We start from the raw sequence: 17,130 nt of genomic DNA, 5'->3' as shown, positions 1-17,130 counted from the left end.
CTGATGGCGACTGCAAAAAATGTGAAGCTTCTGATCCTTTCCACACATCCCCACTGATGGAGATGGCAGCGTGCTGTAGCTCCTGCTTCCTGACCTCATGTCCCTTGGTTATGGTGACCTTAATAAGTGAGAGTGGCCCCACACTGGGTCTGAAGGCAAAGCTTTCTCACCTCTCCCTTATTAAGAGTCGCCAAGCCACATACTGAGTTCCTACACAATTTGAACAACGGACCTGAAAACTGGAGACATCCCTTCCTTTGACAATGCAGACATCTTTAACCGTTTCAGACTCGAGGGAACTTTTAGACTGAACGCTGATGTGTGGACCTTCCATATCAGAATGCTGAAAAGGGTGCCACGCAGAGCACTCCGCACTACCACCCCACACAGCTGAGATGGGGCTTAGGCCGTACTTACGTCCAGCGCCCATGTGTCTGTTTTCTTGACGGTTTATTAATGTTACTCCACGTGACCAGTTTTGTTCACTCATTTCTGTGAGCAGGCTCGCCATAATGTGTGCGTCAACAGCAAATTAGCCATCTCACCTTCATATGAAACGCACTCACTAATGGACAACGAACAAAAAAGATTAATGTCAAGACACAACCCTGTGGGGCGTCCACATTCAAGGAGAAAAGCTCACAGTAGGACAACTAACTCAGTTTTATGTAGCGACCTCTCTGGTCATCAGAACTGAGACCTGCCATGCATCTGTGGCACAACTGACAAAATCTACTTGGAGTCGAGATAAACGGCCAACGGCAACGGGCCCATTAAAGTCAAAGGGACTCGGCCCACTAGGGCTGCATTTTGATAAATCTGGTAAGCCGCTGCCCTGATAAATTCTAACTGTCCAATCAACATCAGCATGTTGAGATGCAAACTAAAAGCCATTTGCTTCTACTAGAAGGTTCTTCTTTTTCCAAATATCGAACTTCTCCAAGTGCACAGGGTCACCTCCGTCGTGGAAATTGTCTCGGCAGGACATCAGCACATGACACACACATGACACACATACAGGCACAAACGTCACTGAACGTGACAGAAGAGCCGCTGCTTCTCACCAGGAAATCCTCTTCACAGAATACTTTGCCACATACGTAGTAGAAGGCTCGGCCTCGAAGTCGTCTGCCTGGGAAAGACAAAGAAAACAAATATTAGCCGACGAGCAACAGGCAGGAAACGCAGCGAGCTGAGGAGGCCATTTAATGTCAGCAAAGCCCCAAGCCGCACTCACACCCCCGAGTCTTAGCTGAATTTAATTTTCTGTTTAAACGGCTCACTTAAAAACAACTTTACAAGAAAATCTACACTTTTCACACTTTAACTTGTGTCATTTTTTATTTGAACGTTCATTGAATTTTGCCTCAGCTCCAAAGAACAGAGTCCGAATTCATCAAAGCTGAAGCCCACAAAGATAATAAAACAGCTTCACATTGTTCTCTGAGAAGTAAAGACATTTTAATGAGGGGGCAAACCATAAAGAGAGGACACAAAGTGAGCACAAGCCACTGAAATAGAATCGCCTCCAGCAGTCCCACCCTGGATAAAAATAGTGCAGCAATGCGAGAGTTGGGTTGGATTTAAATGGACGCTTCATGTGGGGGGGGTCCATTCATACTGAGGGGGGAGTGCAAAACAGCGCGGCTCTGATTAAAAAAGTCCCGTCTCACGTGGCGGCCACTTGGCAATGAATGCACTTCAGTGTCCTGACAGACAGTGATAAACACACCGATGTGGGGACTTCGGGCCTGGCTGGCGTGTGACCTGCTGGCTAATGAGGTCACCAGTTCAAATTCCAACCCTGACTTGCTGCATGTGACCGGCTGGTGCTCACGTTGTGTGTGCGTCACTCGGCAATGGCGACTCAGTCCACAGCTCTTTAAACTTAAAGTTACACAAAGAAAATCTGACTGTTTGTGTTGTCTCCAGAGATATCGGCCAGGCCTGTGCTGACTACAAGGATCCTTTACTCCTTCCTTTCTTTCTCCTTCATCTATCTATCTTTCTTTCTTTATATCCTTATGTTTGGAAAAATAAACCACAAAAATGAATTGTGGATGATGAAATTTAACATCAGGAAATGTAAAGAATTACACATAAGAAGTAAAAATGTGAGGTTTGAATACACAATTGGAGGTCGGAAAATCGAGAGTCCACCTTGTGAGAAGGATTTAGGAGTTGTAGTGGACTCTAAGCTATCGACTTCCCAACAGTGTTCAGAAGCCATGAAGAAGGCTAACAGACTGTCAGGTTATATAGCGCCTTGATGTGTGGAGTACAAGTCACAGGAGGTTCTGCTCAAGCTTTATAACACACTAGTGAGGCCTCAACTGGAGTCCTGGGTGCAGTTTTGGTCTCCATAAGGACATAGCAGCACAAGAGAAGGTGCAGAGAAGAGCAATTAGGCCGATTCAGGGCTACAGGGGATGAGTTATGAAGAAAGATTCAAAGAGCTGAGCCTAACACTTGCATTAGGTTTAGGCCTTGTTAGGTTTTAATTCACAATTGGAGGTCTGAAAATCGAAAGTCCACCTTATGAGAAGGATTTAAGAGTCACAGTGGACTCTAAGCTATCGACTTCCTGACAGTGTTCAGAAGCCATTAAGAAGGCTAACAGAATGTCAGGTTATATAGCGCCTTGATGTGTGGTGTACAAGTCACAGGAGGTTCTGCTCAAGCTTTATAACACACTGGTGAGGCCTCATCTGGAGTCCTGTGTGCAGTTTTGAGCCCACCAGACATAGCAGTACTAGAGAAAGTCCAGAGAAGAGCAACTAGGCTGATTACAGGGGGCTACAGGGGATGAGTGATGAGGAAAGATGAAAAGAGCTGAGCCTTTACAGAAGATGAAGAGAAGACCTGACTGGAGTGCTTAAAATTATGAAGGGAATTAGCCCAGTGGATCGAGACGGTGACTTTAAAATGAGTTCATCAAGAACATGGGGACACAGCTGGAAACTTGTGAAGGGTAAATTTCACACAAACATTAGGAAGTTTTTCTTTCCACAGAGAACGATAGGCACTTGGAATAAGCGACCAGGTAGTGTGGTGGACAGTAAGACTTCTGGGACTTTCAAAACTCGACTTGATAAGTGGACAGGACTGGGGAAGCTTTGTTGGGCTGAATGGCCTGTTCTCGTCTCGATTGTTCTAATTAACTGCACCTCTAAAAAACATTGAATGTCCAGCAACACCCACCCCTTATCTGCACCAGTGCTGGAAACTACCAAAAAAAAAAAACCTACATGTTAAAGTGGGATGGAAAAAGTAAACGTCAGCCCCCCACCCCATGGTTGGCATGCAGTACTGCAGTTTAGTTGACCTGCCTGCCGAAACAAACCTACACACTTTGACACGAGTGGACTTCGCGTGCGTTTATTGTTATTTGCCTCGATGTGATCGACGCCGGGCAGCGGTGCACTGTGTGGAGCAGGATGGGGGCTTTGGACTTTGGCATTGTTTTTGTGCCAGTCCTGAAGTCCCCAAGCTGGTCTCAAAGTGAAACATTTAGTACAAATCCAACACTAATCTGTACAAAAAAATAAATAATAAAAAAAGGACTGGCTTTATGCATTATTAATAATTAATAATTTATATAGTGCTTTTCTTACTATTCAAAGTGCTCAGCAATTGCAGGTTAAGGGCCTTCCTTGCTCAAGGGCCCAACAGAGCAGAGTCCCTATTGGCATTTACGGGATTCGAACCGACAACCTTCTGATTATTGAGTACAACTACTGAAATGAAGGCACTGCTGCTATGAACACAGAGAAAACCCAAATAAAGACCACCAAGTAGGAGACAACACAGGGGTCTGCAACGCAAACACAGAAATCAGGACTGTGACTGAATCCCGGATTTCAGCGATATTATAATGAGGCGAGGGGTTCAAATTTAAATGTAGGCTTTCATCTGAGGCACAGTGGGCCAACTTCAAACCTACGAGACTGTGGGAGTAAGCGGAGAGAAATTCATTTGTACATCGCTTGGTTAGGCTTTCTGGTCAGGCTGGGGAGCCTGCACTGGTACAGCACCTTACCGCACCCGCCACACGACAAAACAGCTTAGGATCCTGGTTGGCAATCACCCCCCCAGAGTGATTTATGTACACATCCCACTGTACTTTGAGAAGCTGACTTACAGTACAGGACTCAATACGTGTGTGTGTGTGTGTGTGTGAGAATATCAGCTATAATTTACAAACAGGGTGGCACTGCCACGGACGCCTCGCAGTAAGGAGCCCTGGGTTTGTGTCCGAGGTCCTCCTGGTGTGGAGTCTGCATGTTCTCCTTGGGTCTGTGTGTGGTTGGGTGAAGTGGTGGTCCTAACTTGGCCCAAGTGTGTGAGTGTGAGTGTTCACCCTGTGATGGACTGGCACCCTGTCCACGGTTTGTTCCTGCCTTGTGCCCTATGCTAGCTGGGATGGGCTCCAGCAGACCCCCCGTGCCCCTGTCCAGGATTAAGCAGGTTAGAAGATGACTGACTGGCATACAGTACACATATTAAATAAAACCTTATTACGTGTATAAGAAGTTAAACTACTTTTATTTTTCGATGCGAGTTCTTTATTCAGATCACTAAGTATTAAGAGTTTTTGTTTTAAGGCCTTACTCACGTCAAAGGCAGCAGCAGCACCACCAAAGGCTCTACCTCCAGTCCTTAATAACAAGTGTGAGGTGTCCGAGTCTGGCGCCATTTAAACTTGACGTGAATTCTGAGATCACCTTTTACAATGGTAGGCAGGCTCTCACAGAGAAGTTTACATAAACCCCACGTGTTAACACAAATAAGTCCAATATTTTGGTATAGATCGGTTTCCAGGTATTTCACCAGGAGGATGTTGTCCATGGACACCGTGAGGCCTTCTCTCCTGGACTCTCTGGCTTTTCTCTCGCACGTCCGCCTCACATCGGCCCCACAGGAGTGTCTGCGTTTGGCGGTAAGGCTGCATCGTTCAGAGCCGATTCCTGCTTTGCACCCAGGGCCGCTGTGGCAGGCTGCAGCCTCCTGCCATGCTGAACTGAATGAAGCCAATTTTAGAGTGTTGCTGTAGTCCGTTCTGAAATGCTTCAGTGAACCCGAGGATCCTCGGTATTTACGACGGAGTTCCACAGAGGCAGGAAGGTCTGCGATCAAACCTGCTGGTGACTCCTTTCTCGATTAAGTCGGTCTGAGCAGAAGCAGCAGCAGCAATTTATGCAGCACACTGCAAATGTTCACCTAAACTGAAACACAATCTCAGTCGACACCTTCACAGGAATCTGTCAGGCTGCCAATCCACCCGAAACAAAAGGACAAAACAGAATTTAACAGGCTGGAGGCACAAAGCAGCCCCGGTGCACTCAGCGTGCAGATCTGTCCTGCAGCATTCCAGTCTCTCGTGCGGACGTCTCCAGAGACCCCCCACTTGCCTGCTGGATTAACTTGTGTTTATCTTCTGCACATTACGGCCAAGTCGGCCATGTCTTCTGAACGCGTCCACTCATCCCCGGATTTGCTAACTGGTGCGGACTGAAAACAAGCTGCTGGACACACACACACACACACGGAGCACAATAGGACACGAGTGCTTACATGCTGACTTTTCACCTCCTAAACACGCCCTTTATTTAACAAGCCCATGGGGTGAGCTCGCACGTCACTCGCACATTTCTGGAGCTTATTTAACACGCAGATGTTACAAGAATCAAAGCACAAGCCTACGCCACGAGTTACAGGCTAACACACACTTCATTTGGGGCAAATGAGAAACACGTGATCCGTCTGGGTTCGGCAACGGCAATGGCTTGCAGTCCTGAGGAGTTCATGGCACATTCTAGCAGTTATACTTGACCATTTCTATAAGATGTTTCATAGGAAGGACACAATTTCCTCATTCACACTGACGGGCCCTAATGTATGAAATGTGCTTACACACAGTGCTGCTCGTCTACAGAGCACTTGGGGTAGTAACAGCCTGACACGATTTTAAAAAGCCATCGCTACGTAACGTGGACTGCAGCAGCGTGTGCACATCTGAGCACCAGAGCTGAAGCATCAATTCCTCTCACCTTCGTTCACCAGACATAAAGAAGAAAAACAACAAATTAACTCACTTACCTCCAACACTTCTGGGTCCTCAAATTGGTGTTCCAAAAAAAAAACCAAACATCACTTCCACTTCCATCATATCAAACAAGTAAATCCTGCCGACTACGCCAATGTAATACATAAAGAATTGACTCGACAAAGTCAAAAAGAGTTGGGGAACTACCCCGTATGATGTCCAGAGGATCAGTGAACAAAATGAATGAGATGTCATCAAAAAACAAGGAGCTTTTGACAAAATATAGCAGTAAGGATGGGGTCTTAATAGAAAATGGCGACCCAAAGGAAGTATGGCTGGAAATGACATCATAACTGGAAGATGGACGTGATGTTTTTTTCAGAAAGCCCTTTTGGGGACCCCGAAGTGTTGGAGGTGAGTGAGTTAGTTCATCGTTTTTCTTCTTTATGTCTGGTGAATGAAGATGAGAGGCACTGATGCTCGGAATCAACCCTTCATCTTGCGCTGATTCACTCACCTCAGGACTTGTTGGCCACCTCCTAAGCGCCCGTGTGTGACAAAGTATCATTTTCTTTTAGCTAATATTTGGCAGTAGTTTGGTTTTGCTCAGATTGCAAAATTGACTAACTATACAATACAACACAATTTATTTTTGTGTAGCCCAAAATCACACAAGAAGTGCCACAATGGGCTTTAACAGGCCCTGCCTCTTGACAGCCCCGACTCTCTAAGAAGACAAGGAAACCCTTGTAGGGAACAAAATGGGAGAAACCTCAGGAAAGGCAGTTCAGAGAGAGACCCCCTGGCCAGGTAGGTTGGGTGTGCAGTGGGTGTCAAAAGAAGGGGGTCAATACAATAACACAATACACAGAACAGAACAAATCCTCAATGCAGTATAAAAATAAAAATATTACAAGTATGGAGCAGAATTTAACAGTAGATGATATCCCATAATATGATTTGGATTTGTTCAGAGTCCTGGAGACCTCAGCCATCAAGCTGCCTCCCCCTATTGGCCATTCCATAGCTGAGTCAATGCTGGGCCAGCCAATCCAATGAAAGGACCCCTCTACCCAACGATTCCTGTGATCCTCCATCAGAGATGACTTTACCTTAGGCAGGCAGAACAACTTGGCAGGTGGCACCAAGTGGCACATTTGAGTACTGAGATGAGAAACAGAACAGGTGAGGGTTAGTAACAAATTCTGTCATGTTACTGATGTTTTAGTGCTAATGACTAACAACAGAGATGCAGTCTGTACAGTTAATCAGCAGCTCTAGTCAGGGTGTGCTAAACTGAAGTAGTGAGTCTTCAGCCGGGATTTATACTTATATATCGATCTTAAGGCCAGTATTGGAAAAAACCAATCACATCAAAAGTGCCTTCAATTAAAGGACACCCACCCCACATTTAAATAAAACTCCTGTACAACTGAATTTTAAAAACGAAAACGGCTCTCCTATCACTGTGTGTGATCTTAAGGCAAAGTGTCATTCATGGGGGTCCATTTGCTCAACATTAGTTGTAATAAATAAAAAGCAAACGCACACACACATGAGCTCCTCCGGGTTCGACTTCTCGCCTATCAAGGACGTGAGAGGAGCTGATGAGACGTGGGCGGCCTTCTCTGTCGCGGGCTCCCGGCTCCCCTGCAGAGACCCACCTCATTGTCCCATCTTGCTCCATCCACGGCTTCCCATTCTCATGTAAATTCAGGGGCCATGGGGGCTGCAGGGTCTCAATGTTCACTTGTTTGGCCCAAGGCAAGAAACTCCCATTGTATTTGGACAGTAGAATAAATGAGCGCGTCTTTTTATAGCAATTTTAGGACAAAAAAAAAAAAAGCCCTGAAGTTTGTGGAGCTTCTAAATCACAAACCGACTGGCGATACTGGGGTGCTGCACACTCATAGTACACAAGTGGACTCAAATGTCAAATACCGTAGAACGGGTGACACACACGCACACACACACTGGCCGTCAGAGACGAAGAGGGAAAGATGAAACTTTAGGGCAAATTCAGAGCCACAGAGCAGCAGAAATGTAAAAGACAGATAAAGACTCACAGGACAAATGACATAAGCCACTCAGTCACTAAGTACAGAAATGGCGAGACACACGTACAGCACATGGCATGGAAAGTTCAAAATGAACTTGAGGAGTGCATCGGGTGGAAGCATTGAACTTCCTGATAGCAGCGGGCAGAAAAGACCCCGAGAGGTGCCTCTTAGGACAGCGTGGTGGAATGGGGCCGTGGCTATCTGTGCTCTGAGAGACAGCGCCACCTGGAGGGGATTTTTCATGATGGCCACTATAGACTGGCAGAGACCCGAGTCTCCTTAGGAAGTCCAGCGCCACTGTGTTGTCACACCAGTCCAGTTTACTGGCACTTCCACAGCCTCAGAGGCTCAGAGGCTCCCTGGCATACCGGATGTCCACCAGCGGCTCCTCTTTTCATCTCGCTGATGTCCAGTCTGCACTCATGTCATTTGCTGAAACTTGGCACATTCACACCACACCACACTGCGGCTAATAAGCAATTTGAGCCCCAGAGGCAGCTTATCTCAAGATACACGACAGATTAAAAACAAAAATGACCTGGAGATCCCGAAAGGAGAAGTCAGATCCCCAAGGTGTGCAATCGCGTTGACGAGGACTATGAGAACAGAACTTTGAAGGGATAACAATGGCCCTGCCACCACCTAGCAGCCGAGAGTTGGGAAAGCAGAGCACGAGGCTCTCGGTTTAACGGCAACCACCGCGTGACACAAGTGAGCCTATGTGAGTCAGTCAGATCGAAAGAGAAGAAACGTCTCAGAGTTTAGACAAAATGTCAGAGAAACCATGCAGTGAGGTTTGATGTTTGTGAAAGATAGACGCGCTAAACACAAACTCTTTGCTGCAAATTAATAAATGGGCACAGCAGTGGAGGGAAACTAAAGATTCAACAGTTCAACCAGTAACTCCTCCAGCATGGCTTTAACTGTAGGAATAAAATGCATATTTTAATTTCTGGTACTTCTGGTGTCTAAGTGTAACTTTTAACGAGAGCTACGGAGTTGCCAAATGTACTGACTTGGACTACAACTCGGGCTACGACTCAACGTCAGGTCAAGTTGGGGAGCCTGCACTGTTACAGCATGTTGCTGCACCCACCACATGATGACACGGCTCAGGATCCTGGTTGGCAACCCCCCAGGCAGACACGCAGTCCAGTCCCACCCATCTATCTGCCGCAGGCTGGTGTTATGTGGGCGTCCCCTTCCCTTGGCCTGGTCCAGCCACTCAAATCCTCAACAATGAGCCGAATCATCTCAGGGAATCGCGCCACATGGCCGTAGTGCCGAAAGTGACCCTCCCTCACAATGCAGGTCATGTGCCTCATTCGGGACTCTGTGAGCAACACAAAGTCAAACCAGCGGGACCCAAGGATTCTCTGAAGAGACACAGGAGTTCATTCTTCATCTCAGGTCACTGGATAGCGTCCATGTCTTACAAACAGGGGGCACCAGGACTCTATATAGACTTGGACCTTTGTCCTTTTACAGATATCTGGAGGGCCATTTGTTGACCTGCTAATCAATGTGTGTGTGTGTGGAGTCCCCGTAGTACAATACACAAAGCCACCATCTCTGGACGGTGTGACTCTTAGCGTCCTCATGACTGCTACAACTGGACTTTGTTATAATCAGAGGTGGAGATCTGCTCAAGAGAGGAGAGGAATGAAGGTCAGTAGGACCACCAAGACAGAATACATGTGTGTGAATGAGAGGGAGGTCAGTGGAATGGTGAGGATGAGGGAGTAGAGTTGGTGAAGGTGGACGAGTTTAAATACTTGGGATCAACAGTACAGAGTAATGGGGAGTGCGGAAGAGAAGTGAAGAAGAGAGTGCAGGCAGGGTGGAGTGGCTGGAGAAGAGTGTCAGGAGTGATTTGTGACAGACAGGTATCAGCAAGAGTGACAGGGAAGGTCTACAGGACGGTGGTGAGACCAGCTATGTTATATGTGCTGGAGACGGTGGCACAGGAGACAGAGCTGGAGGTGGCAGAGTTCAAGATGTTAAGATTTGCATTGGGGGTGACGAGGATGGACAGGATTAGAAATGAGGACATTAGAGGGTCAGCTCAGGTGGGACAAAGTCAAAGAGGTGAGATGGTGTTGGTGTGGACATGTGAAGAGGAGAGATGAGAAGTATATTATACAGTACATCACTGTCCTACTCCACTGACAGACTGAGGAGATCGTTCCTCCCCCCACACACTATGCGACTCTTCAATTCCAGCCGGGGGGGTAAACGTTAACATTATAAAGTTATTGTCTGTCTGTATAACTACATTGTTATCACTCTTTAATTTAATATTGTCTTTATCAGTATGCTGCTGCTGGAGTATGGGAATTTCCCCTTGGGATCTATCTATCTATATTGGGAGAAGGGTGCTAAGGATAGAGCTGCCAGGTAAGAGGAGAAGAGGAAGGACTAAGAGAAGGTTTATGGATGTGGTGAGAGAGGACATGCAGGTGACGGGTGTGACAGAGCAAGATGGAGAGGACAGGAAGATATGGAAGAAGATGATCCACTGTGGTGACCCCTAACAGGAACAGCTGAAAGAAGAAGATCAGAGGTAAAAGCGGCCTCAGCCCGTTACGTCCTCTGGGCAATCCATGAATGTGCAAATCCGACTGAGTCCTTACAGAACGGATGGCATAAAAAGTGGAAAATGCAAACTGGACAAGCCACGAGAGAGAGAGACAGAGAGACACCATACCCCACAAATCAAATCTGCAGCTAAATGTGCCGGGCAAGTCAGCTCTAATGATTGAGAAACGGCCTGTCGTCCCACAAAGCCACCTGCTTGACGCCTCAAAACAGGAAGCTGCACTCCACCCAGAAGTTAACCTCAAATTCTAAAGATAGCTTCAAGTGCGCTTTTTGTGAGATGCAGGCCATGAATTTCCCACCCATGACAGAAACAAAGAATTGCTTGTCTCTCTCTCGTCTCATTTCCTTCGATTTCGCTCTTCCTCACGCCTTCCTAACAGTGAAACTTGCAGCACGGCGAGCGACGGCGGAGATGATTATTACCTTCAACTAAAACAACGAACACCGAGACCTGCAGTAAACACGCAAACCTCCCACGGGGATTTGTCTGCCTTCACCAATTTTTAATTACAGTCTTACTTAAATTATTATTTTGACAGTTTTGGAATTTTCTGTTTTGGTCTGCGGACTGCAAAAACTGCAACCGAACAATTTGATTTAATTAGCACGTTATATAGGAGAGCCTCAATAATTCGGGAATTAAAAAAGGTCAAAAACACTTTGATGATTTGTTGCGATAGAGAAAAGAATTTAAATCCTGAATGTGATGCGACTTTATTATTATTATTGTTGTTGTTTTTACTGTCTGGTGTCGAGGCCGTGTAGGACCACCAGCCGAACAGCAGTCTGGCATTTCACTATCTTTGAGAAAAAAAGACAAATCTGACACCTCACCTCCGACCGGTCCACGTTATGGAGAGTAAGCAGATAAAGCAGTGGACGGCACACTGAGGGTCTCTGCCTGGTCGAACAGCAAATCCGATCTGAAACATAAAGACTAGTGATATTTAGGGGGGGACGGACATGAGTGTCTCGTTTAGGAGGTCATCTCAAAAGGGGTCTCGCCCTCAGGCTGCTGGTCACACCACGCAGCTCTCCCAGCGACTTTCAGTCGTAGACTCCATTTACAGGATCCTAGTGAGTTGGCAGCAGTGACAATGCTTCCTCGAGACCCCCAAGTCGTCTTGTCTGACATGCTCAGCTATTCAGTCCAACTAGTCCGTGACTTGCATTGATGATGAAAAGGAAAAACAAGAGCCAAGGCTGCGGCTGAACTCCACACACAGAGCAGCACCCGTCCAGTGCCATTCCTACTTCTGGACCGTGCATGCTACTCGTAAACTGTCAAGTCCTGGATATGGGGGTCCGCACCTTCATGATACATAATGCTGCTTCCACACTGTAACGATAAGCTGCTCTTTTCAACAGGCCCTCTTTAACTGACTGTAGTGCTCATCCTCCCTATTTCTAATACACTTGGCTCAACTAAATGATCTTGTATGGACGTAAAACGACAATAAAGCTCGTGCTCTTAGCGTCATCAGGCGGCACGTGTTTGGCCGTCAGGAAAAGTGGGAGACTCGCAATACTCTGGGGAGGTCAAACTGTGCTGGACGGTCCTCACCGAGCCGTGTGATTTGACATGACCCGGCGACGTGATCGGCAATCCCCTCTGACCAGAAGTCGTGTAACGTGATACGAAGAGACAGCACTTTACAGCAAGACTCCTAACCGGTCGACATGAGTGAGCGAGTGCCCAGAGGAGAGCCGCTTTCAACGCGTCTTGAAATCGTTAGATAAAAGGACCATCGTCGGCCTAGGGAACACTTTGGACTGTAAAAGCTGCGTGTTAAAGATGTGAGGCCGAGTGTTCTGTAGTGTGCCGTCTCACTTACGCCTCCTAACTCTAGCGATTTACACGGCAAGGTTCAAATTAGAAATACAATCCCTGCCATCAGCTTTTTGGCATTTTGATAACCAAATCCTAACAAAATTGCATTTTTTTCTTCCACATGAGTTTAAGTTACAGTAAAGCCTCACAAACTGTGGATTCCATTACCTACTATTATAAAAGTCGTACCCTCTTTCGCAACACCAGTGGTCTAATCGCGCCAGAGAAGGTCTTCGCTGTGGGCTCTGGAATAGGGCAGGGGCAGACATTGACAAATGGGCAGCCAAAAAACGTTCTGAGAGGCCACAAGTGACACGTGAGCCACAACAGGCCTCCAGTGGTCCTGGAGGTTAAATGCTGCACACTCACAGTAGCGTCTACCTGGTGCCAAGCTGTGATGGGGACCTAGGAATTCCCATTCAGGTCATAAGCTGGCACTGATTTTTGTACAGACTGCCTGTCGCTGCTACTGACTGGGTGGGTTAGTGAGCTCCTCGGGCTGCTGCCAGACACTCCTGCCCAGAAGTCCATCAGACTGACTTGACTGTAGAGGAAGTAAAAGTCTCCACAAGGTTTCTGTGGGTGATACAGAGGAGCGAGAGCACAGGGCCGACACGTCTGCCCGACCCTGTCAATGCCCGAGGTGGAATCTTCACCCCACACTCCTAACAGGACCCGTCTGCTGCCATTTTATTTGGATTTTCAGTACTTTATTAATCCCAGAGGGGTAAGCGTCTTAGTTCATGGCCTTTGGGGGTCTGGGCACATTGCACAGCACCCCTGGAGCAGTTATCAAGTATAACTTGAAAGCAATAAAACTCTCCTGACTGGAAAGACGTCATGGTGACAGAGCCACTGTGGTCATCTCTGTTACTAGAGTGGCAGGGCAGCGCTGCCTTTTGTGGACTCCGCTTGTCTTCATGGACGGGAGTTTTTCTCCGTTATCCCGATGAGGTGTGTATTAAGGTAATTTAAAATAAACTCATCTGTGAACGTGTATGATGATTGTGAGTGAGCGAGTGGACCTTGTGATGGCCTGGCATCCCATGAATCAGCCGCACAGCCTCGGGCCCAATAACCCTGAATTAGACAGGGTCTTATTGATTTGCAGTTTTGAGAGCCTTCAACATCCTAAAACACTTAACACAAGGTCATTGTAGGTTTAATGATAATAAAAAAAATGCCACCTATTTAGAGCAAAAAATAAATTAAGAGAACATACAGAGTAGAGTTTACAATTGTTCCAGCACTTCCGTCCATCCATTATCCAACCCGCTATTATTCTAATACAGGGTCATGGGGGTCTGTTGGAGCCAATCCCAGCCAACACAGGGTGCAAGGCAGGAACAAACCCCGGGCAGGGCGCCAGCCCACCACAAGGCACACACACCATGCACACAGTAGGGACAATAGGATCACCAATGCACCTAACCTGCATGTCTTTGGACTGTGGGAGGAAACCGGAGCGCCTGTTCCAGCACTTACCATACAAAATAAGAGTTAAGTCGTTACAAGATGGAGTCAGCTGCTGTTCAACTCAACAAAGGAAATGTAAACCTTCACTTGTCACGTGCTCGCGTTCTGGGACAGCTGAGGGGCTCTGATGACAGTAATTCCCCTCCGGACCAGGAGGTGGCACTGTTGCCTAAAGCTTTTTCTTCTTCCCCCTCTGCAGGACGGAATACTGACACCCGTTCTACCTCTGATGTCACTTGTATCATACGCACTCCTGGACCCGCCCATTCCTGCCTGGATACCAGAAGCCCCTCCCACTCCCCTCAGTCTCATCTTGGACTGCAGCCTCTAAAGACCAGACGCTTATACGACTTTATTTTTTGTTTTGCCTCTCAGAATATACAGGGATCCCATTCTTACATACATCTTACATACATACTTAACATCTTCACTGCTGAATGTACTGTATGTGGTGGCATCTCCATGACGTCAAACAAATACACAACATTAACAAGCGTCAGTGGGAACCTATTTACAGGACAAATGCCCATCAGCCTTACAAACACCTCCTTAACCAGAAACACAATCCAAGGACTGATCAACAACTACTGCATTTTCCATAAATATTCCAGAGGATTATGGTGTATGGAGTCAATAAAAAGGATCAGGCGCAAACACTTGTTGATCTGAGACAAACTGGACGTGTCCAGCACATGCCTACATAAAGCTGTAATATTAACAATAACACATCGCCAGCCAATATTTTATTATATGAAATGAAAGACTCATATTTCCTTTCCTATCTGTGCTGTAGTTGGGAGTACAAATGTCATCCGAAAATGCAAAACCATCACCTCTGTAGAGCAAAGCCTGCTGAAGTAATTTGGCTCAACATCAACAGGTTTCTAGCATTTTCTATTTCTAACAGCCATCCCAGTCGGATTTACTGATTTGTTTTTGAGTTCAGTTCAGTGACGCTCATCACGACACACAAACATACTTACACACACAAAGATGCCGACATCACTTGGAAAGCAAGAGACGCCTGAAAATCTCACAGCTGGAATTCTGATCCATCACAACTCATTTTCTACACACACGCACCCTACATATTATATTATATTAAATAGCCCGAAAGTGCAAGGCTACAACGTGAAGCTCCAAGAAAGCGACTGTCGGCAAAGTGAAAACGCTGAGAAAAGAGAGAAACTCGCTTAGCCGCTGATGCACAACTGATGCCATTGATTGATTGAAGTGACAGAATCCATGGCTTCTAGGAGCCTGGGCGTTTTACAGCACGGTCTTACACAGATAGTATATTATATATTTATATATTGCACACACAGGGTGGGCCAAACTGAAGTACCCCGTTTCTCATGGTCATTGTGTGAGGTGTGTTGAGGTGGTTTGGGGTTTCTTTGATAGGCAATCCCTTTAGTTCTCAGTCGGCCACATGCCTTGGTCCGGTGCACACCGTGCTGTCAAATTGTTCTTCAGAAACAACGAATCCATTCTCATTACGCAACGCGCCATCCAAACGCACTTCAGCATTCCTCCTGACGGAGACGTCCTAAATCAGAAAACAATTCTAAATGTAGACAGATGGGTCCAACACTGAACCGTCCTCGGGCTGTACGAATGAACGCCTGAAAACATCCAAGGGCGGCCATTCTGCAGTCTCCTAGACATTCAGCGCACTTCTGCCATCGGCATTTCCAACACATCTTTGATTTTTCATTTCCATCCTTACAAAATAACGGCAGTGCAGGAACTCACTGAGAGAGACTGGGAGAGCCATAGAGAGTCGTGCGCCAACATTCTGGAAATCGTTCATCGAGATGCCATCGTCATGTGACGTCAGTGACGAGGCACATTTCCAATTGAATGGCTGCGTAAATAAGCAAAACTTTTGCTATTGGGCTGAAACTGACCCTCGTGAACTTCATCAGAGACCCCCGCATGGTGAGCACATGTGTTACAGTTTGGGGGGCCGTTGCAGAGTTTGGCATTGTAGGCCCTTACTTTTTTGAGGAGGGGGGAGCAATGGTCACCGTCACTTCAGAACTTTACATTGAAATGCTAGAGAACTGGAAGAAATGGATGCCTGGACTGGTGGACACCTGGTATCAACAGGATGGAGCGACAGGTCATACGGCCTGAGTGGAGATCCATGCAAGTTTTGTGGGAGATTTTTCCGAGGAAGCTGATCTCCCTGCATGGCGATGTCAGGTGGCCTTCACGTTCGCCTGCGATTTCTTCTTGTGGGGCTCTCTGAAGTCCAAGGTATACACACACTGACCTCAAAACCTTGAAGCCCTCAAGGACGCTTTTCGCCACGAAATCGCTGCTATTCTGCTTTAAGTGGCTGAACGAGTCAAGCGAGAGTATCTCTAATAATACCACCATCTATTTGGTATCCCCTTACTTGTGTTGTAATGAAATCTAGTTGATCTTGTAGTGTTTTTGTAGAATAAACATTTGAAATGTGGTACTTCTTTTTGGCTCACCCTGTGTGTGTGTATATTATATATGTATTGTAAGAGATGGCTGGCAACTCATCCCGGCTGGGACGCCCCTGAGATAGAAGGATGGGGGAGGCGGCTACTTGTCGACACTGCCTCCCCCAAAACTCTACATGGTAGCTCCCCTGGAGTGTGGTGATGTCCCAGATTCCCACAGGGCATTGTGGGACTTGGAGTTTGGCTTCTCAGCCCTGTTGGGTGCTGTGAAAGGACCTGGGGAGTCATACTTCCCTTATAGCCCAGAAGTACTAGAAGTCATGAGGACGGAAGCCCTGAAGTACTTCAGGGCTGATTAAAGAACTTTACATCTCCATCTGCCCCAGAAGTGCTGGCAAGTCACATGGACGGAAGAGCAGAAGCACTTCCACGTCAAGGACTATATAAAGGACTGCTGGAGACCCAGCAAGCGAGCCGGAGTCGGGTGGTGGTGGACAAAGCTCTCTGGGAGGTGTGGAGGACAAAACAGACAAAGAATTGTGTTTATCGTATTTCTTGCCTGTATTATTGTGGCTGTGGTGCTTATGGCACTGTTGAGAAGAAGAAGAAGAAGACGACTTAAAATACTTCTTAGTGCTTTCACCCTGTGTCCCGAGTGTCTGTCTGTTGGGTTTAAAA

General features: G+C 46.8%; 1 protein-coding gene across 1 annotated transcript in view; it reads right to left on the bottom strand.

Moving 5' to 3' along the window:
- The window catches only part of LOC114663920 (Wilms tumor protein 1-interacting protein-like), an 81,556-nt gene that overhangs the window by 22,910 nt on the left and 41,516 nt on the right, over positions 1 to 17,130 (bottom strand). The window contains exon 3 of the mRNA XM_028817870.2: positions 1,065 to 1,132. Within this exon, the coding sequence (XP_028673703.2) occupies positions 1,065 to 1,132 (68 nt within the window). The remainder of the gene's footprint in view (positions 1 to 1,064; positions 1,133 to 17,130) is intronic.

This window comes from Erpetoichthys calabaricus, chromosome 13 (genome assembly GCF_900747795.2).
Source record: "Erpetoichthys calabaricus chromosome 13, fErpCal1.3, whole genome shotgun sequence".
Lineage (NCBI taxonomy): Eukaryota > Metazoa > Chordata > Cladistia > Polypteriformes > Polypteridae > Erpetoichthys > Erpetoichthys calabaricus.
Note: the sequence above shows the minus strand (reverse complement) of the source record. Positions and strands in the feature narration are given on the sequence as shown.